Genomic DNA, 27,192 nt, shown 5'->3' on the forward strand with positions numbered 1-27,192 from the left:
AAAGGTCAAATAATTACTGTTTTATATTGGGACAGTACATTTCAGATTTCAACCAAAAGACAAAAATGCAGTTTAACTCAAAGGCACAACAATTGAAACAGAAAATAATGGCATCTCTTGGATGCCTTATTTCTAAATTAAACAAAGAAGTACACAAATTTTGTTCCCTTCCCTCCCCCAGTGCAAGCCCACAAGCTTTTTCCAAAGTCTTGAGCTTTTGATGCTGTCCCGCATCGTGGACTTGTGAGGCGCTTGGATGTAGCAATGAAACAAAATGCTTGAGAGGTCTAGTGAATGGCATTCAAAAGGGACCTCAAAGTGCAGACATATCTTTTTCAAATATGTTACAGGCTGAACTGGCTCTTTGAACACTATCACTCTGCTTAAATCCAGGAAGCAGGCTTTAAAAATGCAAAAGGCATACAAGTTGTATTTCAGTGCAAATCTATAGCTGGTTATTGGAAAAGATTCCAAAAATTAAAAAAAAAATCCTTTGTGTCACCTGCCCCTCCCCCCACCCAAAGCTGAAATCAAGAAAAAACAGAACAAAACAAAAACAGAAGAATTACAGATGACTTCGGAATCATTTAGGAGTCCGCTACTTCCAATTAGAACATTTAGAAAAATACATTAAAGAATCATTTTTAAAAAAACACAAAAGTAATCTTGCTTTTTGAGATTGCTCTTCGGGTATAGAATGAGCTTCCGTGTGGAGTGCGTTTGAACTTTGACCTTAGCTGTGTGCGAGGTGCAGGCGCTGGGGGAGCTTCAGGCTGTGGTGTGCAAGTGACCACAGGGGAACGTGGGGTGGCTGCCCGCTGCCGAGTCAGCCGTTGAGCCCTTAGGTCGCAGTGCGTCCATGGATTTTAGGAATGTTCTCATCACTTTGTGACACACTCTGCTTCAGCATCACAGATTTTACAAATGGTTCAAATTCAATGAAAAAGATTCGCCAGAGGCTGAAAACATCAAGACCTCAAAAATATGAATGCAAAAATATTCAGGGGAATGAACTAATTTTGTAGATACCTACATACAAAGTTTCTAGAACATCTATAAAAGCACAAAGTCATAAGAATTTATTTTCCATTACATTAGTTTATATAAAATGAATAAATAGTATTTATAGATTTAATGTGTCTTATGTACATATACATGTGCTCTGTTTTAGCTTAAATAAAAATGCTACAAAGTCGGAGACCACTTTAGGGAGAAATCATAACCAAAAAGAAAAATCAGCCTTTTAAACTATCAACCCAAAAGCCTCCATAAAGAAGTTTCTGGGTGTGTCCAAAAATAATCAATAAGGAGAGGAGTTCTAGTAACGGTGTACCATCCTCTCTAGTTCACCCGCAACAGAGAGTAGAAATGTGGACTTTTCCTTTTACTGATAATGGCTACTAGCTCTGCTAGTGCCACAGCTCAGTTATTGCTGAAAGTTCAATAGGAAAATAGATTATAATTGGACCAAATGTCACTATTTTGGGGGGAAAAAAGGATAATCACTGTGTTAAGTGGGAAATGGAGATCTCATTTATCTCTGAGGTAGGAAAAAAAAATGTTCCAGAGACAAGTAGCATTAACAAAGTTGGAGGGGAGAATGTGCCTCGAGATAGCAGAACACAGCGAGGTCCCAAGAACATCGCACAAAAATAGATTGTACCGTTTTGTTTGTGAGAACAAACAATTTGGAACTTTGATGAGCTGTGCAACCCCAAAGACACACTATCAAGGTGTCCATTTTAAAGTGAGAAATACTGCTCCCATCCACACGCGGTACGTCGGGGGAATGAGCATGCGCGCTGTGAAGGGCGTGTTTTCTAGAGGTATTCCTGACTTCCTCACTGGTGGTGAGGTCCATGGTTAAGTGCTCTTAAATGCTGCTTTCAAAGCTTACTTTGGAGTTCCGAGATCAGGATCTCAATTTCAAAAGTTTGTTTCCTTCAGTTTCCTAAGTACAAGACACACTTGGACATTCCTCCTAGGCAAGTAACATAGTAAGCCAGAAAACTGGAAGAAAGGTCTGGGAGAGGACACGAGGAGAGCAAAGAGGGGGACTGCTGAGATGCGGACATTGCTTATTCGGTCTAAGAATTCTTGGATGCTTCAAATTGATTGGAATGTATAGTCTCTCAGAGACAAATTTTTATGGCGAGAAAAAGAGAAGCTAGTGGATGCAATCAGAAACCCACAGTCCTAAGCACTTCCTTGAAAACAGTTACAAAGCTGATTTTGGTCAAGGTGGGACACTGAAGTGTACGTGCAAGGGAGTTGTGGGCAGGTCCAATACCTTACCTAATCAGAACCAACAGGGAGAACCTTCAAGGAGACAGCCGCAGTGCCCACTCTCTTAGAGACCAAGACACGCCTTGTGACTGTCCTGCAGCTTTATTCTCTTGATGCTGGCGCTGGAATAGCCCTCATCACTGCCGAGGCTCTGCATGCTGCCCCGCTCGTCAGAATCGCTCACACTGCTGCTGCTCCAGTCCAGATCACCCGTGAGATAGTCCGTGCTCTCCACGTCAACGTCAATTTCTTCTGCAGGGAGGACAAGAGAGAAGAACATTGATGAAAGCGCTCTGCAGAAAACTCAGGCGCGGTGGCTCATGCTTGTAATCCCAGCACTTTGGGAGGCAGAGGCGAGTGGATCACTTGAGGTTAGGAGTTTGAGACCAGCTGTGCCAACACAGTGAAACCCTGTTTCTACTAATACAAAAATTTGGCCAGGTGTGGTGGCTCACGCCTGTAATCCCAGCACTTTGGGAGGCGAAGGTGGGTGGATTACTTGAGGTCAGGAGTTCGAGACCAGCCTGGCCAATATGGTGAAACCTCATCTCTACAAAAATACAAAAATTAGCCAGGCATTGTGGTGCGTGCCTATAATCCCAGCTGCTTGGGAGGCTGAGGCAGGGGAATCGCTTGAACCCGGGAGGCGGAAGGTTGCAGTGAGCCAAAATCACACCACTGCACTCCAGCCTGGGTGACAGAGCAAGATTCCGTCTCAAAACAAAACAAAACAAAACAAAACAAAACAAAACAAAACAAATTAGGCTGAAAACCAACCCCAATCAAACTCTTCTGTGGGTTGTCACCTAAGTGTTAGCAGGGAGGAGGAATCTGTCACTGGAGGTCACACTGTTGGACTTCTCTACATCATACCCAGTGTCTTAGTTCTTCTTACACTCTGCCTCCTGTCCGCAGCACTGAACCCCTGCTCTGAAGATGGGAGAGGACAAGGGAGACAGGGAGGAGAGCAAGAAGGGCTCACCCCTGTCGGAGTCGGAGCGCTCCGAGGAGACGGTGGAGCCGATGCTGTCCATCCGGATCCTCTCAATGCCCAGCTTCTCCAGCTGCCTCTTCAGGTGTCGCTGCTCTCGCTGAAGCTGGTCTATTTGGTGAACGGCTTTTCTGTCACAATCTTCAAGTTTCTGCAAGTTAAAGGGGTAGTTGTTGGGCCCCACAGGGAGATTTCTAAATGGGCAATGGCCCCTGCATCTTCCCTTCTAGCAGTGGAATGCGCCACACTTCCTCAGATGCCTTTCGGTGCCACTCATCAAGCTTCTGCCTGAGACAGGAAGTCAACTGGCCAGTGACTCCTGGCTTCGTCTGACTCTTCAACATCGCCAGTGCTGGGGGTACCTGTCCTGTCACAGGGATTCTGGGGGTGAGCTCTCACACGCTGGCACCCTGGTAGCCCTCAGTTTTAGTATCAAAAAGACTGCAGGCAGCAGCCCCCAACCTGATCTCCCTTGTTTGCAGCGATCTCCTGAACACCTGATCTCCGAACTAGAAAACTGCACGTGATGGGAGCTTAAGAAACACGTTTCCATTTAAAACTATGTTTATTCAAGTACATGTCCCAATTACACAAGCACTTTTTGTGTCATGCCAAATCTCAATTAACTTCTGTTTGTTAGCAGGAAATAATAGTCCCTTTTGATGTCCTGATTCTAATTTGTCCAACAGAAGAGTTTAGAAAACACATTTCCATAGAATACTCATTTTTACAAATCTGCCCCCTAGCTTCTCATATTCTTCAGATAATTAAGAAGATTGTTTAATTGTAGCTGTTTTGCTTTAAATAGAGGTTTTCTCCCAGAATTGTCATGAATGCAGGCTTCTAACCATAATTAAAGTAACATTTGTCCAACTATAATATGATTATACAAACATGCCAAACAGGGATTTTGGCTGCGGCTCTCAAGACTTTGAATCTAACTCCCCTTACCCTTTGCTATTCAGGTAGCATAGAGAGTGTCAACTCTGTGCCTGACACCCTAGGAGGTGCTGGGGCTGCGAGGTGAGCACAAAGACCCAGTCCCCTCCGTCGTGGAGTGTACAGTCTAAGGATTGAGACAACCCAATGGTCACACAAACCACTGTCAAATGTCAGTTATGACAGGGCTAAGAGATAGCCAGTGACGGGACCACCTGTCACAGGAAGGAGGTCACTGATTTGCAAAGTCAGCGAAGGATTCTCAGAGCTACAGAGACTTGCACTGTGATCTGAAGAATAAGTAGAAGTCCTCTAGGTGAAGAAGAGAGGGGAAAGTGTACCAAGCAGAGGGAACAGCATGGACAAAGGCCCTAAAGTAAGACAATATGACAGTGCCAGGGACTGGAAGAAGGGCTGGAGAAAGGGGAATTGGGGAACAAGATGGTGCTGCAGAGGCAGGTGAGGACCAGGCAAGGCACAGCCTGGGGCAGGCCAGGTGACAGAGCTTGTCCTGAGCCACAGAAGAATTTTAAACAAGGTCACATGTTGATTTGTGCCTTGGAAGGACTGTTCTCAGGAAGCATGGAAAGCAGATGGGAGGGACCCAGAGGGATATAAGGAGACCTCTGAGGATTTTATTGCAGTAGACAGTGGGGGTGAAGATGGAAGTAGATTGGGTTGTAAAATATTTACGCCTTGGAGATGGCCTAGATATATGGTTAAGGAGCAGGAGCTATCAAGGACTCCTGAGTTTCTGGCTTGTACAACTGGATGGAGAGTTGGATGGACCATTTAACCTCTGGTGCATGGGCGTGAGAAACACTCAGTTGGGTTTTGAATATGTTGCATTTGAGGTACCTGTGATTCATCCAATAGCCAGACTGGAGGAGTTCAGGGGAGAGGACTGTCCTGGAGATGTAACAACAGACAAACCCTCCCTGAACAGGTAAAGATAAAGCAGCATCCCAACAATACACTTACCTTTATGTGCAATTTGGCTTTTGTTAATAAACTCAACGTAGTGTGTCGACTTGATTCGGGTCCAAGTGGCACCAGCCCCTTCAACTTCTCCAGGCACAAGCGAAGATGAGCCCGTCTATGAAAACAAGACCACAGTAGCATTTGAGAGTTTCACAGTGGGCCAGAAGCACCCTAGGCAGAATGAGTTCTAAAAGAGTGTGAAGTTGCCCAGGCTTTGCGATGGCAAATGCTACCAATGACCTCTGGCTGAATAAACATATTTTGAACCAGACAACTCTGGTGAAAACCAATGAGAAGCAAAATCCAAGGTTTTCGAAGCTAAGTCTATTGATAATACAAGTGCTGGGGTAGGGAATGATATCTGCTATTATATGGTCATTCACATGTGTAAATACTATATACAGTAATGGTCCCTGACTCATGATGGTTTAACTTACAATTTTTTAAATTTATAATTAATTTATCGAAGTATTAAATGCATATTAGACTTGGGATGTTTTTTATTTATGATGGGCTTCTTGAGACATAACCCCATCATAAGTCAAGGAGCATATATATCTGTGGAGTTATTTGTTGAAGATTTATTTGTAATAGCAAAGACTGAAACAACTCAAATGACCAGCCAGGAGGGAAGTGGTTAAATAAATTATGCTACATCCACACCGTGGAGTACTATGTAGCTATCAAAAAGAATGAGAATGTGCTTTATGTCCTATTAGGAAAGATTTTCCAGATATATTGTTAAGTGGAGAAAAGCAAGATTCCAAACTGTGAGTATACCATGCTATCTTAAAGATGGACGAAAACAACAATCTATATTCATGTTTTCTTGTATGTAGACAAACTCTGGAATGACACATAAGAAACTGGCTGGGCAGGGAGAAGGCAAGGAACAGTCAGACAGAGATAAGGAAGGAAGCGAGGGGGGTTTTACTGAGTCATTTTTTATACTTTTTGTTCTTGGAGTATGTCAGACTGATGCAATGGCACAGAGTGGGAGAAGGAGAAGGGCTGGATGAAGCAGCAGTCACGGCAACTGACTGACGAGAGAGCACGAGAGTTGCTCCAATTTAGAAATTTACATTTCCTTGAAATGGTTTGTGCTTTATTCTAGAACCTGGATTCTTTATTCACAGAATCTTCTGTGAATGTAAGAAACAGCCGAGATTTGGGGTTTTTGCTTAAGCTTACCACGTCCTTAAAGCCTTCCCAAGCCATCCTAGCTCACAGTGATTCCTCTATTTTCTGAGCACCACTTAATTGTTTATACTATTCACTGGGAAGTTCACTGTACTGCTTGAATTGTTTTGTATTTGTTACTTGACCATTCATTGCAGTCTCCTTAGAAAGTCAGGATTGCAGCTTAATCATTGCTGTGCTGCCACTGTGCCTCAAACACACACATGCTTAATAAGTGTTTGCTGAATGGATTATGTCATCTATTCAACTAGACTTTAAGCTTCTAGAGGACAGAGTCCATCTCTTCAGCAGTGCTCAGAGTCTTCAGGTTTTAGATAACATTCATTGCCCACACACAACCTACTTGGAGCAGAGCTCCCTGGAATCTAGGAGGCTCCCCTCCAGCTGAATTGGGAAACAATGCAATGGCTTATAGGTTTGCCTTTTTTCCTCTTAAGAATTGTACTGTAATAGCAAAAGTTGAAAATGTAGACCAAAAAAAGGAAATGGCTTCAGAAAGCTATAGGACAGGTGAATATGCATGATATTAATGTAAGAAGTCAATTCACACTCTCCAGGGAGACTTCAGGATGTTCCCCCAAGGCAGGGCTAGTAAGCGAGGCATTAGACTTCCTTCCTTCTGAGCCTCCTGCTTCTTCTAGGTCATGAAGAAGTTGTCCTAAACTCTCCAAGGGTGCTCTAAGGCTTGGCAAGCTTAGGGAGTACAGCATTCATTTCTGAGCTAGGAAGAGGTAATGGGACAAGGGCTTTACTATTTTGTAAGTCTTTCACTTGTTCTGAAAACCTGTCCATGTGGCAGAGTCACAGCAAAGACTCACATTACAGGTTTGCTCCTCCCACTACTTCATGTGGTGGGACAAGGGAAGGGAAGAAAACGTGTGTGTAAAATATACTTGTTCATCTTGGATAATATTCTTCAAAAAGAGCCACGAAAATAGATCATGTTATTAGAAACACCATGAGAAAGTATAATTTATACATTTATAAATTTGTCTAATTTATTTCTTGCCATAAAACTTATAGACTAATTTTCTTTTCCTTTTTTTTTTTTTTTTTTTTTTTTTTTTTTTGAGACGGAGTTCTTGCTCTTGTTGCCCAGGCTGCAGTACAGTGCTGTGATCTCAGCTCACGGCAACCTCCACCTCCCAGGCTCAACAGATACTCCTTCCTCAGCCTCCCGAGTATCTGGGATTACAGGTGCCCGCCACCACGTCTGGCTAATTTTTGTATTTTTAGTAGAGATGGGGTTTCACCATGTTGGCCAGGCTGGTCTTGAACTCCTGACCTCAAGCGATCTGCCTGCCTCAGCCTCCTAAAGTGCTGGGATTACAGGTGTGAGCTAATTTTCAAATTAGAAGAAAAAGTTCAAAAATTAAAATTATATTTAAATATTTTTCAGCCAGCTTGTTATTTGCAAAGACTGCATGATTCAGAACAGTGTCATATTAGTACTTTTATGATGTTGGTTTATACGCAGATATGAGTGTGTGAATTTTTTTAGGAAGTTTGTCCACTGATAAAAATATAATAAAGTCATCTTTTGATGCATTGTCATTTCTAGCCTTATAGGAGTCTTGCCCAGAAAGTGCAATTTTCACTACCCAAATGTGGGTTTCCAAAGAACACTCCTAGTTGTGAAACTAGAAATAAGCCATTTGACTAATTCCAGCTGAGGCTAATACTTGTTCATTCAGTGTTTTCTGGCCTAGTTCTACAAAAATAGGACCAGAATTCTTTCTGAATTTTTGCAGAGACCCAAAGCCAACTCTGTCTTTGGCAGTGTCTGCCTTGGCCTTCTCCGGCGCCTCACTGCTGCAGCCTGATGGCTGCCCCCTGCCCACATGCCACTGCCTGCAGAAATCCCCACACTGGTGCCCGGGCCAACCACAGGAGAGCAATGAAATATATTAAGTAGACTCAGTTCCATCATATAGTAGTGAAATCCAATCCCCGAACCAGATAAAAAAAGCAAACAGACCCCTCTGTTACGTACAGCTCCTACCAAGGCTCTCCAACCCTGACACACACACAGACACACATACAGACACACAAACTCCTGGGATCCAGAATCCCTCTGCCAGCTCTGAGTACCCACGGAGCTCTCAGATCCAAAACAAGCAGAACAAACACCCGTCTCAGTTCTCTTTTCCCAGTTCTGACTGCTCCTCTGCCCTGCTGTCCCATTTTAAACCAGGTCAAACTCCCATTTGGGGAACTAGCAGGGGTTTTGCCATGTATCCTCAACAGGAAGCCACCCGACACCTCAGTCTGACCCGGGAAGTTGACTCTCCTCCCGTCACATCTTCTCCGGTCTTCCCTCTGTTGCCAAGAGCTACCTCCCAGCTTCCTGGCACCCCGCTGCCTCTTCCTTTAGCACTGATCCACACTGCTTTGTACCTAGGCCATGGACTTTAACAAACTTCACCTTCTGACTCTTCAGAAATATAACTTTAATTATTCTGAATAGGCTGATATACCTTTGGTCTACAGTGGCATAAAGAAACCAATCTTTGAACTATAATAAGTCATGCTCTGAATTGAGTATGGCCCATAACTAGTAATAACAAATTTAGATACAACTATAGATTCTCTTCAGTAAGTTTTAAGTATCCCAAATTTTGTTGATTTTTATTTTTAATTTTTAAAAAAAATTCTCTTTCAGTCACTATGCAGCCAAATACTAATGTAGCCATTAAGAGTAAATGTCTGGAGAAATGTGGTACATATACATAATGGAGTACTATTCAGCCAGAAAAAGAATGGGATCCTGTCATTTGCAACAACATGGATGGAACTGGAAGTCATTAGGTTAAGTGAAATAAGCCAGGCACAGAAAGACAAACATTGCATATTCTCACTTATTTGTTGGATGTAAAAATCAAAACAATTGAACTCACAGACATAGAGAGTAGGAGGGTTACCAGAGGCTGGGAAAGGTAGTGGGGGTGGGCAGGAGGTGGGGATGGTTAATGGGTAAAAAAAAAAAAAAAAAAAAAAAAAAAAAAAAAAAAATAGCTTGAAAGAATGGATAACACCTAGTATTTGATAGCACAACAGGGTAACTATAGTCAAAATAATTGTATATTTTTAAATAACTGGAAGAGTAGAACTGGATGGTTTGTAACACAAAGGATAAATGCTTGAGGGGATGAACACCACATTTTACTTGATGTGATTATTACGCACTGCATGCCTGTATCAAACACCTCACGTACCCCATAAATATATACACCTACTACATACCCATGAAAATTAAAAATGAAGTTAATATTAAAAAAAGAGTAAATGTTTGAGATCCTCGCTCTGTCACTTACTCCCTGTGTGACCTTGAGCAAATTACTTAACTCTGTGTAGCCTCAGTTTCCTCATCAGTAGAATGAGTGTGACAAGTGCTTCCCTGGGAGGGCCGTGATGGGTATTGACTGAGACAAGGTATGGAAGCCCTTGGGTCAGGGTCTGACAGGGAGTACTCTGTATATGGTAGCAGTTATTCTTTCAATCCTAGCTTCCTCTGTAGAAGGAGAATTGCTGTAAGCAAACACAGATAATAATAGCACTATCATATTCCTTTTACAATCAATAGGGTACTCAAAAATGTCTCACTAGGCAGACAGAGGCTATCTGGCAAAATCCATTTTTCTGAACACTTTCTTGAAGAAAATGGACATCTTTTGTCATTAAAATAATTAATGGAAAATCTAATCCATTTTCTATGGAAACACAGAAAGTGCTTATGCTAAAAGTACTATTTCTTTACATTTACAAAATTAGCAAGGGTTTTATAAAGCCAATGAATGCAAAATAAAAGATTCCTTTATTTCCTATTCAAATCATGGAGAGGCAGGGGTAGAAAGGATTCCAAGGTTGGGAGGGAAGCAGCTGCCTCACTTCTGCTTGCTGCAGGAGCAAGTGTCCTGAAGAGTCTGGGCCTCCCTCCTTGATCTTGACTGCAATGGCCAAAGGAGAATAAAAATAGAGGCAAATATGTATTGACTTGGGAAGTCCAAGCACAGAGATCTTCACATATCTCATGTGCAATAGCAAGAAGAAAGCATAACATATTGAGGAGCAAATTTAAAACAGGTTGGGAAGGATCTATGGGAAGAAAACTATAAAACTTTGTTGAAAGACACAAGAAAATTTGAGTAAATGAAAAAAATAGCAGATTCCTGGATATGAATCCTCCAAACAAAAAATGTCAATGTTCCTCAGTTTGTTTACAAATTTAACACAATTCCAAGAAAAAAACTCCCAACAGTGTTCTTTTTAACGCTGGGACTACACTTCATCTAGAAGAATAGATGTGTGTGACACTGCCAAAATGTTTGAAAAAGAAGAATAATGAGGAGGAATGTGCTGTACCAGATATTAAATTGTATTATAAAGCTTCAATAATTAAAAACAGTGTAGTACTAATACAGGAATAGCAGACAAATCAAGTGAATAGGACAGAAATCCCCAGAAACAGACCTAAGAATAGATAGGACTTTAGCACATAAAGGAGATAACACCGTAAATCCTTGGGGAAAGAATGGATTATTCAGAAAATGGCAAGAGAGTGAGGAGGTTAACATCAAAATAAATTCCAAACAGATTAAAGATTTAAATATAAAATATATTCAGATACCACGTATTTCTGCTGTTAGTTTTCCTTAACTCTTGCCAGCCATGAATTATGGAAAGTAAATATCCAAGTGAAGGAAGTTATTAATGAAGAAGGTGCTGAGCTGTTTGAGGCACCAGCTCCTACCAGAGCTTTGGCACTGATAGAAGGCACCTGGGCTAACCTGCGTGTCTCAGACAATTCTGACTGTAGCTCTTCTTATTTCTGCCTCCAGACAATGCTTCCTTGATTCTATCTATGGATCTCTCTCAGGCTAGTAGATCTGCAAATTGGGGAATAGATTCAACAGAATAGGATTATTAGGTAGATGGTGCTATCGTAGATAGTGCCTCCTGCATTTAATATACTATCCTTAAAGTTCTTCCTGACTTGGATGTAATCAAGACCAGAAGTGGTACCAAATGAGGGGTATGTGGGTATGTGTGTGTGTGAAGGAAGCACTGTTATCTGTGATTACTTCTCTTTATTGAAAGTGTAACAGGCTGGGCCGGGCGCAGTGGCTCACGCCTGTAATCCCAGCACTTTGGGAGGCCGAGGAGGGTGGATCACTTGAGGCCAGGAGTTCGAGACCAGCCTAGGCAACATTGCGAAACCCATCTCTACTAACAATACAAAAATTAGCCAGGTGTGGTGGCGCACATCTGTAATCCCAGCTACTCAGGAGGTTGAGGCACAAGAATCGCTTGAACCTGGGAGGCAGAGGCTGCAGTGAGCTGAGATTGTGCCACTGTACTCCAGCCTGGGTGACAGAGCAGGACTCCATCTCAAAAAAAAAAAAAAGAGAGAACTATTATGTTATGTTCTGCTGCTTTCTTAGGTCCCAGGCTATATTTTCTTTCTTTTTTTTCTGCATTGTCAACCAGGCTGGAGTGTAGTGGTGCCATCACAGTTTACTGTAGCATCAACTTCACAGACTCAATCAATCCTCTCACCTCAGTCTCCTGAGTAGCTGGGACTACAGGTTTTTATTTTTTTATTTTTTATTTTTTTGGTACAGATGGGTCTCACTATGTTGCCCAGGCTGGTCTTGAATTCCTGGGCTCAACTGATCCTCCCACCTCGGCCTCCTAAAGTGCTGCGATTACAGGTGTGAGCCAGCACCCCCAGCAAGTCTTGAGATACAATATTGAGTAAGATCAAGTCCCTACCTTTGAGGTAATTAAAATTTAGTTGGAGTGCTCAAACATGTAGATGAATTATTGCAGAATGATTTGTAGGAGCTATATTCAAACACTGATAGATACCAGCTCTCACCTAAAGTTATAGAATGGGCTCCCCTTTGCTCATACCAAACACGTTCTTTCTTTTCCCTCACCCTCAAACATCCCATCTGACTTAACTTCTTTCCAAGTTTTCACAGCCTATCATAACCTTCTTTTCCTTTCCAAATAGATCACCCTCAACAGGGTGGCCTGTTTAACTCTGAGGTTTCACCATTTTATCACCTATCTTGGTGTGGGCACAGACTTGCCCAATTAAATAGCATCTTAAATCCTATAAGATAATTGGAGGTTGAACAAAAATAATTTTAGATATGGGTATGTATGAGCTGTATAATAAGGAAAAGCAGGTATTTAGTATAGAGTAAGAAGGAACGAGTTTAAATAATGGGACTTGTAAAATTAATCCCTTAAAATGTCAAGGGTCACAAGAGATTCTGCATTGAGAACAAAGCCCTACTGGGTTAAACAGAAAAAAAAATCCAGGTGAAGACTACAAGTCATGCTTTGAAGAGGGAAAAAATACTTTCCTCCTTTTTCTAAAATGATCCCTTTCTAAACAATTGCCAAGCGCATCATTATTACTAACTTAATTGGAATCCTAAAAGGTTTTGAATATTTCTCACAATTGTGCGGATAAATCTTTGTAGAAAATACAAAGATAGTAATATACTCAGTGAATAATACATAAATAGCAGTTCACAGTGGCTACATTTTGGAGAGATAAGATCACTTCATTATTAAAGTATGAAATATATAAGTACACTGCATTAATATTTCCTTTTCAGAGCCTAATTTTCAAATACAACATATATATTATAATCATACCTGTTGGCTCTATCCCACTATTTGACTATTAATGCCTATGACAAAAAGTAAGGGAATAGCCACAGGGTTTCAGATAGGAGACTGGAAATTGGTCAAATGACCAGCATGTGTCTCTCCTCCAAGTCTTGCCAAAGGCAGGTGTCATCTACTCAAGGGTTATAGTACAAGGAAGATGATTCTCGTGGTACAAATGTGAGTTCTTCTCCAGACCATCAATATAGATTGGATTTATACACTGATCGCTGTGTCTCTCCTTCGTAATAACCTTACCCAGTGTTGCAACAAACATGGACTTGTTACAACATCCCAGAGTGAAATCTGAATGTGGTCAAGAAAGTTCAGAAACAATAAGAGTGATGCAATGCATACCACAACTCAGGAGCAGCGCAAAAGTCAGGCCCCAGCCCTTTCCATATAAGGGACTTGGTCATTTGAAAAATCAAAACCCAAAAGGAACAACTATAGGGACCTGTAATCAATTAGAATATTCTTTCAGAAGAGACCTGACTGAATTGATTTCTCATGCCAGGCCAGATGCCACTGAAATACTGTTTGACCAAATGGAAATAACAGCTTAGATTGGGCTGCGGAGTCTTCCCCATGGAGCACACATGGAAATCTTTTGTCACAGGGTCAGAAGACTCTGGCAGAGGTAGTAGCTCTAGACCAGGCACCTAATTCTAGCAAGAGCTGCATATGTACCATTCCAGAAAAATGGATGTCTACTATTAAAGGAGATGCCGGAGCCATCTTTTGAAAAAAGAGTCTATTCTACCACCTGGCTCCTGACCTATTGGCTGTAGCTCACATGTGTTTGCCCAGTCTCCATTTGCTGAGGGGTTCATTGAAAGGCTTTATTTTACATTGGAGGAATTCTCAGTTAAGAGAAATAGCAGAATTATCATCAATAAAGGGTATGTAACAACAAAAGATTCAAATATGTTTATATTCCAACAATAATCAATTAGTTAACTAAAATGGGAAACCAATAGCAATCTAAAAATATATAAATCCAGGAATACCTTTTACAGGACATGTATAAGACCTGTGTGGAAAACTTCACTACAAAACTTTGCTAGAGACAGAAGAGAGATCTGAATAAATTAAGGCACACACCAAATCCTGGATGAAAAGATCTAATATATAAGCATGAACTTTTAAAGGTTAATTTATATTGGAATTATGCAATGTCAATTTTTAAACTCCCAAAAGAATTCAGCGGTTGGGAAATTCACAGATTAAAATTTTTTTCAGGAAAAATAAACTGGTGAAAATAGATAAGAGCATGCAAAAAAAAAAAAAGGAGAATGAAAGGGTATATATTGGCATAGGAAGAAGAGATGGATCAATGGACTGGAAGAATAAGTCTAGAAAGAGACTTAGCCATAAACAAAAATTAAGTATACACCAAAGGCAGCAACTCGAATCAGTGAGGGAAGACTGATTCTGTAAAGCTAAATGATAAACTGGACAGTTATGTGATAGAAAAAGTGTCAATATCTTTCATATATGTCCTTTATATTATGGAAACTTTTTAAAATAAAAAGATAAATTCTTTAGTAGAAAATTGGGCAAAGGCTATTTAATAGACAATTCACACAAAGAGACACACAGAGTCAAAGACATAAAAATTGTTCAACTATGCTAGTAGTATGAGAAATGCAAATTAAAACAAGTTGCCTGTATTTTTATTTTTTACTTATCAAACTCATAAAGGTTTTAAGTTATAACATCAACTTGTGAAGTGTAGGGAAAATACTGCCTGTAACCTGCCTGGTGGACAATCCAGCAATCCTAAAAATGTGTTCACCACCAATTCCATAGCTATACATTTATCCTAAGGAAATAATTATGACGTTGGACAGAGATTTTTCTACAGGTGGTTTAAGAAAGCATTGTTTAGGTTCTGGGAAGAATCTAAACTAGGGGACTGATTATATGAGGTTTAACGTATTCATATAATATAATATTGGACATTAATGTTGGAAAAGGAGATTTAATGACTGGAAAATGTTTATAACTGGAAAAGATGCTACAAATTATTACTATACGATCCCATGTTGGTTAAAAAAAAGTACACACAAAAGTCTAGATGGATATAGAACAAATGTTAGCAGGTGTCACCTCTGAGAGGCCTATTACAGGTGATTTTTATATTCTTTGTGCTTTTCTGAATTTTCTAACTTTCTACACAAAACTATATTTTCAGTTCTTTTCCAAAACAATTGGAAAGATATATTTCCAAGTTCCATTGGTTTTCTCTGAGTGCTAGAACTATGGACAATTTAAATTTTTAGTATTATTTTCTATATTTCTCAAAATTTTCTGCAAGATTAGTTTAAAAAAAGAAAAGAAAAACCACATACACACACCCCGCACCCTCCCAAGGGTGTTTTCTTAGGAGATCAGACCCAGAAAATTAGTTAAAATGCAGAGAAACACAGGCCATGTGCTGACTGACAAACCCCCTGCAGAGTGATATTAATCTGAGCTCCTCCACAGCAGTGTGTAGCCTTTACTGGACTCTGTAGTCCCAGCACCTAATACACGGCATCTTAGATGCTCAACACCTATTCTGTTGAGTAGAAAATACTACCACCACCATTCTAGAAGTCTTTTCTTTTATTGTCCCACCAATGCAAAGATATTTCAAAGTGTTGGTGTTGGGTATAATATCCTTAGAATGGAGTCCTGATAACATAGAGTAACACTAACTATTTAGAATCTCTAAAGTGCCATAGAAAAGGTTTCCGTTCAAGAAAACTAACCCAAGTATAATCAACTCTGCAATATCAAGAAAAGGGAAAATCCCATTGTTAGAAGTTCTTTTGCTAAGTTGCCTTTTCTTCTTCGTCTTCTTTTTTCTTTTTCTTTTTTTTTTGAGAGCCATGGCAATCTTTTCACACTTGATTTTAGCCAAAAGGCCGAGAAGCAACGAAAGCCATGATAATCTTTTTATGCAATGTTATCAGGTAAAAAATGGCTAAAGTGAATTAGCATTTACCAGAGTGGTATTCTTTTATAGAACTCAGCTACTAAAACCAGGGAGAGTACAAAAACAGCTGTTCAACTGACCTCCAAACCCTGAAGTTCTTAAGCATCCACACTAATAAGAGAGAGGAGCCCAGCAACTTTAACCTCCCCTGAACTGCAGCAACCAATGCTTGCTTAAATTAAGTAAACTAAGTCCTGATTTTCCTTCTCTTCTGTTCACATGTTCTAGACTAGAAAGTTTATCAAGACCTTAAAAGACCAAATTCCAAAAAAGAAAAGAAGGAAACTAGGTAACTAACCCTTCAACAAGCAAAAGTTGACTGGTCATATGGAAGCAAGCTCAATTATAGGCAGCTTGCCTAGTGGTGACTTCATGTCCAGTTTTCCAGAATTTTTACCTCTAGCTTCTTCTGCACATCTCAATCTTAGCACTTAGTATATTAACTGAAACTGTCTCTGCATCTTTCCCATTGGACAACTGCACATTTATCTGGGATGGGGACCTTGCTGATCTAATACCCTACTATGAACGCATTTAATACCCAGTAACACGCACAAGTTCTGGGGCCACCATAGACAGAAAATAAACATCCCTGAGATGCTAAAATTAATAATACAATTGACATTCTGTGGCATTCCTGCAGAGGCAAAAGTCACAAAGTTTTAGTAAGTCTTTATGTGAAGGGATCAAATTTTAATAATAATAAAAATAAATACCAAACTAAAGTATTAGAGGGGTGAAGAACTAGAAGACTTTTCAGAAGAAATAGTCCTGGTTTACCCAAATCACTGCAAAGGCAGGAAGAAGGGAGAGAATCTGAAGAGAAAATCTAAAGATGAGAAAGAGAAGCCATAACTGACTACCTTTCCCCTTTAAGAAGAGATACTTTTGAGTATCTAGTTCATGATATGTAAATAGCTAAAGCATAAAGGAAGCTCCAGCTTAAAACATGGTCAATCACAATCATAGAACAATTAAAAGGGAAGATGAGGGATGAGCAGAAGCGTATGTGCAGTGAGGCACACTCACCATCACACACACACACACGAAACTCCATAGTGGAGTAAAGCTAACCGCCCTCTTCCCGGATTCTACCTGCTTGGGAATTTACTCTGCCCTTTCACTGATTAAACATAAATATCATTCAGATCCTGACTTTCAGAGTCAGGCTCCTTTTTCAAAGAGGGTTGGCAGGAAATAACCACATGTCTTTACAGAGCCATCATTACACATCCTTTTCTTGTTCATGCAGGGCACTGGGAAAGCACTCAATTTGGATGGGTAGCCCGCATTTCAAATTGATGGGAGCTCAGAGACCAGAATGAGGCTAGTTCAATGGTTCTCCATCATGGCTGCACATGAGAATCACCTGGGGAGCCTTTGAAACACATGAGTGCACAGCTTCAACCCAAACCAATTAAATCAGAATTGCTAAGGGTAACGTTTGGGCATTAATTTTGTTTGTTGGCTTTTAAAAGCTCCACAAAAAGTTATCATTAATTTTTTTTCAGTATGGTAAAAGCAAGCGGTTTTTTTTGTTGTTGTTGTTTCGGGTGTTATGTGGTTTTTTTTTTTTTGGTGTTTACTAGAGATACAAGAAAATTTGCTTTAAAATACTTCATGGGAAGAGGTGGTTTTGCTTACAGAAGACTGACAAAATGTTGATAATTACTGAAGCCGGGTAATGGATACATAGGAGTTGATTACATTAGTCACTCTACTTTTTATTTATTTATTTTTTTGAGACGTAGTCTCACTCTGTTGCTCAGGCCGGAGTGCAGTGGCGGGATCTCGGCTCACTGCAACCTCCGCCTCTAGGGTTCAAGCGATTCTCCTGCCTCAGCCTCCCATGTAGCTGGGATTACAGGCATGTGCCACCACATGTGGCTAATTTTTGTATTATTCGTTGAAACAGGGTTTTGCCATGTTGGCTAGGCTGGCCTCCCAAAGTGCTGGGATTACAGGTGTGAGCCACTGTACCTGGCCAGATTTGAAATTTTCTATAATAAAAAGTTATTTTATAGAATCAGCAGAAATAAACCTTTGTTCTTTACCCTCACCAGAAAAATATACAAGTGTATGTGTATAATGTGCTTAATATAAAAATATGTTCAAAAATACACAGAAAGCTTTGCAAGTGATTCTAATGTGCAACCAGAGTTGAGAATCACTTGGCTGCCTCACTGAAGGAGGGGTAACTTGATTTGGAAAATAAAGATTTAAGTAAGCAGCAAGAGGCAATCCAGGTGAGAGAGATTCCACTCAGGCTGCGGCAAGATGGAGCCCAGTGAGGGTGGCAGGCCTCCTCTAGTTAGGCACCATCTCCAATTTTTGTCATGCACACATTTGCCTGAATTTTGAGGCCCTTCATTCACAAGTAAACTGCAAATACACATACATACACATGTTAATACACGTGTTAATATATACATACATGTATATTATGTTTGTATATATATATCTGTCTATACGTATTTTAGATAACACTGCCAATTATATTCAGTAGCATGTAATTTTTTAAAAACACTATTTGTGGAAATGTTGCCTCTGACTAAAATGCTTTGGTCTGTGGAATAGTCATTCAAAGGCCTTCTTCAGGAATGGGCTGGTGGGGGTGAGGGTCAGGGGTGTGGTCTTTTAACTGGCAAGCTCTACATCTACCTAAGTAATTTATGAGCAATGCTGCTTAGAGGGCGCTGGGTGAATTCTGAAATCAGGTGCTACTAGTGGGAATAGTCAAAAAGAGCAACCAAGTTTGAACTTAATGAACAGAGAATGCAACAAAGCTCCCCGCATTCCACCTCCCAAATCCCCAACTCACCTATTCTTCTCCATTTCATTGTGAGTTGATCTGAAAGAGGGAACAATAAGAGAAGAATAAGATATTTTTGTCTTAAAGAACTACTTCAACGCCAACTCAATTCTTTTAACTTCTTTCTCTCTGAAGTTGATAGGAGAGATGTAGAAAGGGAGAAAAATTAACTGGGCTCTACTAAAAAAATTAGTCCGTTTGAAGAGTTAGATAAATGTAAATCCTAAAATAGAGTTCAAGGTAAAGCGACAAACCAAGAAGCATGCCTTCTCTAGTGGAAAAATAATCCATTTTAAGACAAGAAATAAAAGGGGTCTATTTATACAAAAACAGCTGCACGATGCAATGTGAATTCGCGTTATATAATACGACAAAGCTTTCTGTAGGCTAACGGTAGAAAAGCGGAGGTAGCACCCCTACCCCACCCCTGCAGTTTTCCCTAGGGGTAGCATACACCAAAATTTTGTGTAAAGTTGCTTGACTATATTGTTTTAAATAGTAAAATAACCCCCTTCCCCAATCTTCTGACTCCTTGAAGTAACTATCATGTACAAGATGCTACTGTTAAATAGCAACCAAATGATTTTAGGAAGGGGTTTCCAAAGTTCAGCTCAATATAAAGATGATAAGTTGGTTAAAGCAGAAGTTAGAGAAATGTGAAGTCCAGCTTTGCCACTGATATACTGTGGAATGAATAAAATTCTTTACTATCCTGTTACTGGTTAACCTGTCTATAAAATGAGAATAAAAATAATTACCAATTAGTTACTGAACAAGTATGGACCAATGAGGTAACAGCTGTAAAACTGATTAGACAGCCTTGGATGAAAGGTGTGATGGATATGAAACCATATGATTAGTGTATTTATGGCTGACCTTAAAGACAAGGTCTGGCCTAAGACTTTATGGACAAGTTACCATAAAGTCATAAGAAGTCAATGTGGCCCCTTTAGTGTCCTCCTCACACAACCCCTTCCTAACCAGTTATAAATTTGGAAGAAGTTACCAGCATTATAAAGGAGCTGAATCGTGACCTTTCTTATGAAAATTCTCTAGAATTTAAGCAGCTCAGGAGTTTACTCCCTGGTTCAGCTCATGAATTCTGTGGGGCCATAATCAGCACCTTACTGGGCTTAGGAGATAAATTCTCACAGCAATCATGGAGGAATACCACCTCAAGAGTGCTCAGCCACTCATTTACATCAGGGGCACCACCACCAAGTTCACTCATCAGAGAATGGGGGTAAGGACAGTGAATGTGGGGGGATGGCAGTGGAAGTGAGGACGTTGTCTTGAAATGAGAAATTTCCAACCTAGCATTAAACTTCTCTTTCACAGGGATCTTGGGAAGCAATTTTTATTCACGAAGAAAAAATAAATGAGAAAATGACAGTATTTTAAGTTTAGAATATTTGTTTTCTAGGTAAACAATACATGGACCTCATGTATTCAAACCAAGCCAAAATTGGTTAATTTAAAAGTTTTAGGCCGGGTGCAGTGGCTCACACCTGTAATCCCAACACTTTGGGAGGCCAAGGCAGGCAGATCATGGGTCAGAAAATTGAGACCATCCTGGCCAACATGGTGAAACCCTGTCTCTACCAAAACACAAAAATTAGCTGGGCGTGGTGGCGCGTGCCTGTAATCCCAGCTACTCGCTTGAACGAGGGAGTCGGAGGTTGTAGTGAGCTGAGATCGTGCCACTGCACTCCAGCCTAGCGACAGAGGGAGACTCCATCTCAAAAACAAAACAAAACAAAAAAAACAAAACAAAACTTTAAAATTGTCAGGCATGGTGGCTCAGACCTGTAATCTCAGCACTTTGGGAGGCTAAGGCAGGAGAATTGCTTGAGCTCAGGAGTTGGAGACCAGTGTGGGCAACACAGCAAGAGCCCATCTCAATTAAAAAGAAATAAAAGCTTTACATTGATTCACTTGGTTATCCCTGAGCATTCTCCAGTCACATTGTTCTGAAGGTTTATTGCCTTCAGTGGCCAACAGGATACTATAGTTAACAAGAATCTGGCATATACTGCAAACCTTTGGCTCTAAAGCACGTGGCATTTTAACTTTAACCGGGACTAGTAAGTTCGAACCCTGACAGATTTTTTTAAATGGATGAAAGTAGATGGGCACAGTGGGATCCCAGCACTTTGGGAGGCTGAGGTGGGTGGATCACTTGAGGTCAGGAGTTCAAGACCAGCCTGGCTAACCTGGCGAAAACCTGTCTTTACTAAAAATACAAAAATTAGCCAGGCATGGTCACGTACGCCTGTAATCTCAGCTACTCGGGAGGCTGAGGTAGGAGAATCACTTGAACACAGGAGGTAGAGGTTGTAGTAGGCCGAGATGGTACCACTGCATTCTAGCTTAGGCAACAGAGTGAGACTGTCTAAAAATAAATAAATAAATTAAATAAAATGGATGAAAGTATATGCCAAGAGTTAGTTGAGACTACCCTCTTTAACTGTAGACAAGGACCATCCCTTGTAGGTGGAGGAGAGGAAAGTGAATAGGTTGAGAAGAGAGTAGAAAATAACAGCACACAGGAAATTCTTACCAAATATTTCTGGATTCTTTGAAAATATATAGATAAACTAATAAATAGAGTTATATACTTACACAAAATTCTGAATCCCCAAAATAAACTTTTAAAAAAACTCCATAGGAGGCACAACTTCTTCCAAAATTTGAACAAAATTTTTAAAACTACAGATTTTATTTGATTACTTGAGTGTTAAACACATGCTGCTTTTTAAAGGGGGACTTATACCTAACGGCTAGAGCATTACTGAAGTGTATCTAGTTTACTGAGTTATTAATAAAAAGCAGCCCTTTCAAAAATGATCAGTTCTGAGACTGCCAGCCACCTCCATTGATGGGTAAACACTTACGTTTTTAATTAAAGCATTGTAAGAACACACTGATACCTTGTGTCAAAACTATTTTCCATGTGATTACGGAAAACAATGGATAACTCTGGAATCACTGATAAAGGTCAAATTTCACCATTTAAAAATACACTCTAATAAAAAAAAACTAAGCCAAATTATGGCATATCTGAGATAACCAGGAAAAATCCTTGGCTTCAGAAACACTCCTCATGTCAGGTCACTCTAGACACTGTCTTATAAAACAACTGGGTGGCAAGTCCTGAACTTCCTCTTTCACATGAGTGCCAAAGCTTGCTTTACTCATTGAACAAAACACACTTTTAAAAAGTTCTAGATTTCAATTCTAAATAGTTAGTAATTGACTTCAAAAATCAGTAGGAAAGAAACTTCCATCTTCCCATATTCCAGCAGTTCTATGGATAATTTCAAAAAACAATTGATATTCACAATTTCATTTTCATTTTTGTTGTTTTAATAAGCAACTAGAGGAACGTGAATAAGATCTGCAGTTTCAGTTCCCAAGAAGTTTCCTATGTGGCAAAATCTTATCTTTTATTGTCCAAGGAAAAGTACTTTCCCAGACTCTACAAGCAAAAAGCATAGCATTTCAACCTGTATAAACAAGAATAAACTGTTATCCAAGGGTTATGTAAACCAGCAGTAATCTCTCCCTATCCTTTACCTCAGTTCAAAATTCTGACCATACATGGCTGAGGATATAAAGCCGATTCAAATCATGGGGTCAAGCTGCTTTCTCGGTTATGATTGCTTGTTCCTCAGAAAAGGAGCTATTCCAAATGAGTCATGAAGGAAATGATCACACTGAAAGAAAACTACCTGCTCTTGCCTCACACGTTTGGCTGGTGCTACCTCTAGGTTTAATCATGGTCTCTCAGAAATCCTTACACCATTGAATATATTACACTACCTCACTATCAGTCAGGTATATGGACAACTGTGATAATCCCCTGTCTCTAACCGTGGAAAGCAAACCAACCCATTAACAGAAGGATTTGTAGCCTTTTTTTTTTTTGGCATAGTACTGATTATTAATGAGAAGATACTAGAAAGAATCCATTTCTTGGCTTAAGATTCTTAACTACTATTATTTTTCTTTCCTAATCATCTTTTGGGACCAAGCCACTTCAACATCTCATTTTCTTATCCCCACTAGTAAACATCCCCTACAACCTTCCTGTGAAACTAAGGAAAAAAATAAAGTGTTAAGGTATTAAGCCTCAATAAATAACTTGGACAATTCCTCTCAAATCATTAGTGGACAATAATAAAAGCAAAAATGGATGATGCTTTTCCAGAAAAATTAACTGAAAGGCCTCAAAATTCTTCTAAACAAAATTTTAAAAAATACTGTAACAAAATGCAACACAGCTTGTTTTTATACCATTGCATATTACAAGTCAGTATTAACATCTTTCTTAAAGTGCCTTCATACCCATGCACAAAACTACTGGCTACCACCTTCAGGTAATGCTAAGGTGGGAGGACAAGCAAAACCCACCAGGTAATTACCAGGTTGATCCTTCAAGTGCCATTTTTATTCAAGGGCATGGCACAAGTAATGCTGCTCACATCCTGTGGTTCCACTAACGATACTAAAGAGGTGAACCAAGTACAGAAGACGCAGCAAGAACAAGTGATTTTTAGGTTTAAGTGGGAAATCCCTGGTCTGTATTAAGCCACAGAGGATATCCAAATAGATACTTGCAAGGAGTTATTCATGAGGGTGAGGGATAAGGATTCTAAACCAGTGACGAAAATGTCAATGCTTTTAATTTACTGGCAGGAAAGGTATAGTTGAAGGGATCTAATAGAACAAATTTCCTAGCCAACTATATTTTAACGGCAAAGAAGGGGGGAAACGGGCAGTAACATTGATGGACTATTTATATGTACCAGAAACTATGCATAGGACTTTAATATGTGATTTAACTGACCATGAACCAAATCTCCGGTGAGATTCACAGCTTTTAAGAACTACAGTATAAGATAATCTATGAGGCTAACATGGAAAGGTTGTAGCATATTAATATTTCGGTATTATATATTCCTCTATCACTAAAGAGGTAGGTTTTAACCTCAATCATTCCTCTTTGCCATTACAAATAGAGGTGACAAATTAGAGTATCAAACAAACTACTGTATTTAATTTACATGTCTAGTATGAGATCCTATCACTTACGCCAAGTCAGGTACTTTAATGTGTTTATAAAATCATTACTATGAAAAGTAAAAGAAATGGATAATGTCCAGCATTTTGACTTATGGAAAACTTGCCCTGAATCTGCAACTTCTGAAGGGAAAATATTGTCACCGTTGCTAATCTCACTTGAAGCTTCCACAGATTTTTTTGTTCCAAAAGGGAAGAAAAGCAAAATTAAATTTTGAATAAAGTTCACAAAGAAATGTAAAACATTTCTATTTTTCTTTTCAGTTCCCTCAACCCAAACAGAAACAGCTTCCTGCAATGGCTTAAGTCCATGTGTACATTACTGAATCACGACGGCCACAATGTAAATTTATAGGGTTATAATCACAACAGGCAACTTACATTCAGCAGTTTGTGTCACCTACAATATAATCTAAAAGACAGAAAGAAGTATTTACCAAATTACCTGCTACTGCTGTTATTCTTTTTGGATTTGTTCCTCCGTTTTAAGGCATCTCTGTCCTTGTTATTGTATGGTAACATGGAGGCATAACCATGTTCAGCTTCTAGAAAACAGGAGGATCCAGTTAATGAATGGGCCCAGAATATTTAATACTCTCTCCTCTCTACAGTATTTCCTTTTTCCTTTATTTATCTTTAAAAGAATATTGTGGAAATAATTAAATGGAGTAAGGTGGAATTCTGAGAACAATGATTTAAAAAAAAAAAAAACATTGTGTGAATATCGTCAGTTCGGAGCAGGTGTAAGGAGGATTCCAGCTGCTCATTGTTGAGAAAGACACAGTAGTGGCTAAGCTCACGCAGTCTGGGTTCCCCACTGGCTACATACAGCAGGTTGGTGCGGGTTAAGTGGGACCAGCTCAGGCGAAGGTGCGGGGCAAGCACCGTGAGCCGGGGACGGGGAGGCGCTGCTCCTCTGCCCAGGAGACGGGGGCGCCAGGCCCACCTGGGGGCCGGCCGGGACCAGCCCGGGTGAGGTAAACCAGGGAGGCTATCGGAGGGGGCCCCGGCCACCCACTCGTGAAGGGCTGGGGAAGGGGCGGCGTTCGGGACCCCGGCGGGCGGCAGCCCCTTCTCCACCCCATTCATTGCTTTGGGGCAGCGGCGGCCTCCCTTCGGACCGCGCGTGGGGAGAGCCGGAGGCGTTGGGAGCGCTCGCGGTCTCCCCGCCTCCAACCACCCCCGGAGCGGCTGGGCGCCCGGACCTGAGGCCGGCCCCACATGACCCCCGGCCTAGGTTCGAGTGGACCCCTCCCCGTCCCCGTGCACCTCTCTCCCGCCGCTCCAGATAGTCGGCCGCCTCCAGCAGCATCTGGATGTTCATCCGAACCGCCGCCGCCATTCTGCACCGGGGGCCGGAGCCACGGGACCAACCCCCACTGCCCACGGGCTCGCTGCCGCAGCCGGACCGCTGTAGAGCCCGCTGTGGACCCCGCGGAGCAGGGCTGAGGGAGCCTCTCTGGCAACCACGCTCGACAAGAGAGGGAGGGGGCCAGTGAGCTGGGCACCGCCGACACAGTGACAGAACCCGGAGCAGAGCAGCAGCCGCCACCGCCGCGGAGTGTTTATCCCCGACTCACCATCTCCCCGCCCCCAGCCCCTTCTCTTGACAGGCCAGCTTCGGCCGCGTTCCTCATTGGGCCCCCCAAAGAATGCCCCGCCCCTACACTTGTGCGATTGGGAGAGGGCTTCACGGCTCCACCCCGCAAAGTCCGCTCCTCTCGCTGGTTGGTCACACTTGACAAGGCCCGGGCTCCACCCCCTCTTTCCAATTGGTGACAGGATTCGCAACTCCGCCTCGTGCTCCTTCCTTGTTTCCCATTGGTTCTATACCAACAACCCGGGCCCCCTTTTGCTTTGTTAGTATTGGCCAAGAGCTGTAGAAGGCAAGCACCTCGCCGGTCTCCCATTGGTGAAGCCTTCGGAAACCTCCCAGCTACGATGATGTCACCTTTCTCCAGGCCAGGCGAGCCCTAAGTGGCTGATGGTCAGCGGCTTGGCTACTCCTCACTAGGTCTGGCATTGGCTGGGAGGGCCGGTCTGGCACTGGGCGGCGCTGATTCACCAGCCGCTACGGAGCTCTGCTCCACCCGGCCTCGCCTCGGACCTGTTGCCAAGACCTGTCCCTGGGGAAAACTTCCGGGGACCTGACAGGCGTCCCTCGAATGGAAGGCTGGCACCTCGCGTCGCCTGGGCGCTCTGCCCCGCTTGGGTTCGGGGCCGGAGCCCTGGGTCTGGTGGCCGCGGCCCTGGAGGTTCCGGGCTTCGCGGAACTCGGGCTGGCGAGGGCCCAGCCGCGAATCCTCCCGAAGAGCTGTGCAGGCTAGTGGCCGGTGAGCCGGGAGCTCGGGCAGGCGCCACGTGGCTGCTGCGAGGCTTGAGAAGAAAAGCCTGGCCGTTGTTAAATGCTCGCCGCCCGGCGTTTTTTCAGCCCTCAAGAAAGAGCTGGAATCGGGCTGCAGTATACAGCATTGAGCTCATGCGCCTTTTCCGCACCCCCCTCCACCCCCGGGAAGTGATGGAATAATTAATTACTTCCACGCGAGCGGCTTTTTAAAGCTCAGAAACTTCCTGAACCTTCAGAATGGCATTAAACCCTAAGATTCTTTGACTTAAATCTCTTTTGGGGTTTTCTCCTCCCTTTTAATTCTAGATGAAAACACTCACAAGATTATTGTTTTTTGTTTTGAAAGGGAGTTTTGCTCTTGTCGCCCAGGCTGGAGTGTAATGGCGCGATCTCGGCTCACTGCAGCCTCCTTCTCCCGGGTTCAAGCGATTCTCCTGCCTCAACCTTCTGAGTAGCTGGGATTACAGGTGCCCACCACCACGCCCGGCTAATTTTCGTATTTTTAGTAGAGACAGGGTTTCACCATGTTGGCCAGGCTGGTCTCGAACTCCTGACCTCAGGTGATCCACCCGCCTCGGCCTCCCAAAGTGCTGGGATCACAGGCGTGAGCCACCGCACCCGGCCAAGAATACTCTTTAAGACGTCTGCAAATGGTGTGTTTCCGCATGGGGTGATACCAATTTAAATGCTTAATAGAATGTTATGTATACAGAACTAAAAAGTTTAAAGATCGGTCCCTAAACCTATCAAAATTTTTGAAATGAAAGCTGTCTGGCAAACCAAGCTACACTGCCAATGTACTGACAGACATCTCCAATTTTAAAAGTAGAAATAAAGTTCTTGGTAGGTTGAGTCCCCAAAATACAAATGAGTAAAGCATGAACATA

General features: G+C 41.6%; 1 protein-coding gene across 4 annotated transcripts; it reads right to left on the minus strand.

Moving 5' to 3' along the window:
* Positions 1-25,612, minus strand: MXD1 (MAX dimerization protein 1). Of its 4 annotated transcripts, none has more exons than XM_055242534.2 (6): positions 25,228-25,612; positions 24,404-24,503; positions 18,886-18,915; positions 5,198-5,312; positions 3,269-3,428; positions 1-2,538 (listed from the first exon to the last, which is right to left on the minus strand). In XM_055242534.2, exons 1-6 carry the CDS (start codon positions 25,298-25,300, stop codon positions 2,351-2,353), a joined length of 666 nt encoding a protein of 221 aa, XP_055098509.1. In that variant the 5' UTR covers positions 25,301-25,612; the 3' UTR covers positions 1-2,350. The 4 variants fall into 4 exon arrangements, with proteins under 4 accessions (XP_055098509.1, XP_055098510.1, XP_055098511.1 ...); XM_055242535.2 differs by having other exon boundaries at positions 1-2,535; positions 25,228-25,540; XM_055242536.2 differs by lacking the exon at positions 25,228-25,612 and adding an exon at positions 24,977-25,117.
* Between the last annotated feature and the right edge of the window lie 1,580 nt (positions 25,613-27,192).

This window comes from Symphalangus syndactylus, chromosome 14, assembly GCF_028878055.3.
Source record: "Symphalangus syndactylus isolate Jambi chromosome 14, NHGRI_mSymSyn1-v2.1_pri, whole genome shotgun sequence".
Taxonomy (NCBI): Eukaryota; Metazoa; Chordata; class Mammalia; order Primates; family Hylobatidae; genus Symphalangus; species Symphalangus syndactylus.

Bases quoted from the DNA above. Each gene is read 5' to 3' on its own strand.
- MXD1 (XM_055242534.2), bottom strand. From the start codon at position 25,300: ATGGCGGCGGCGGTTCGGATGAACATCCAGATGCTGCTGGAGGCGGCC. The intron at 5,313-18,885 runs GTGAGTTGGGGA...TTGTTTTCATAG, and splicing joins AATGAAATGGAGAAGAATAG to ACGGGCTCATCTTCGCTTGT. The intron at 3,429-5,197 runs GTAAGTGTATTG...TTTAACTTGCAG, and splicing joins AAGCCAAATTGCACATAAAG to AAACTTGAAGATTGTGACAG.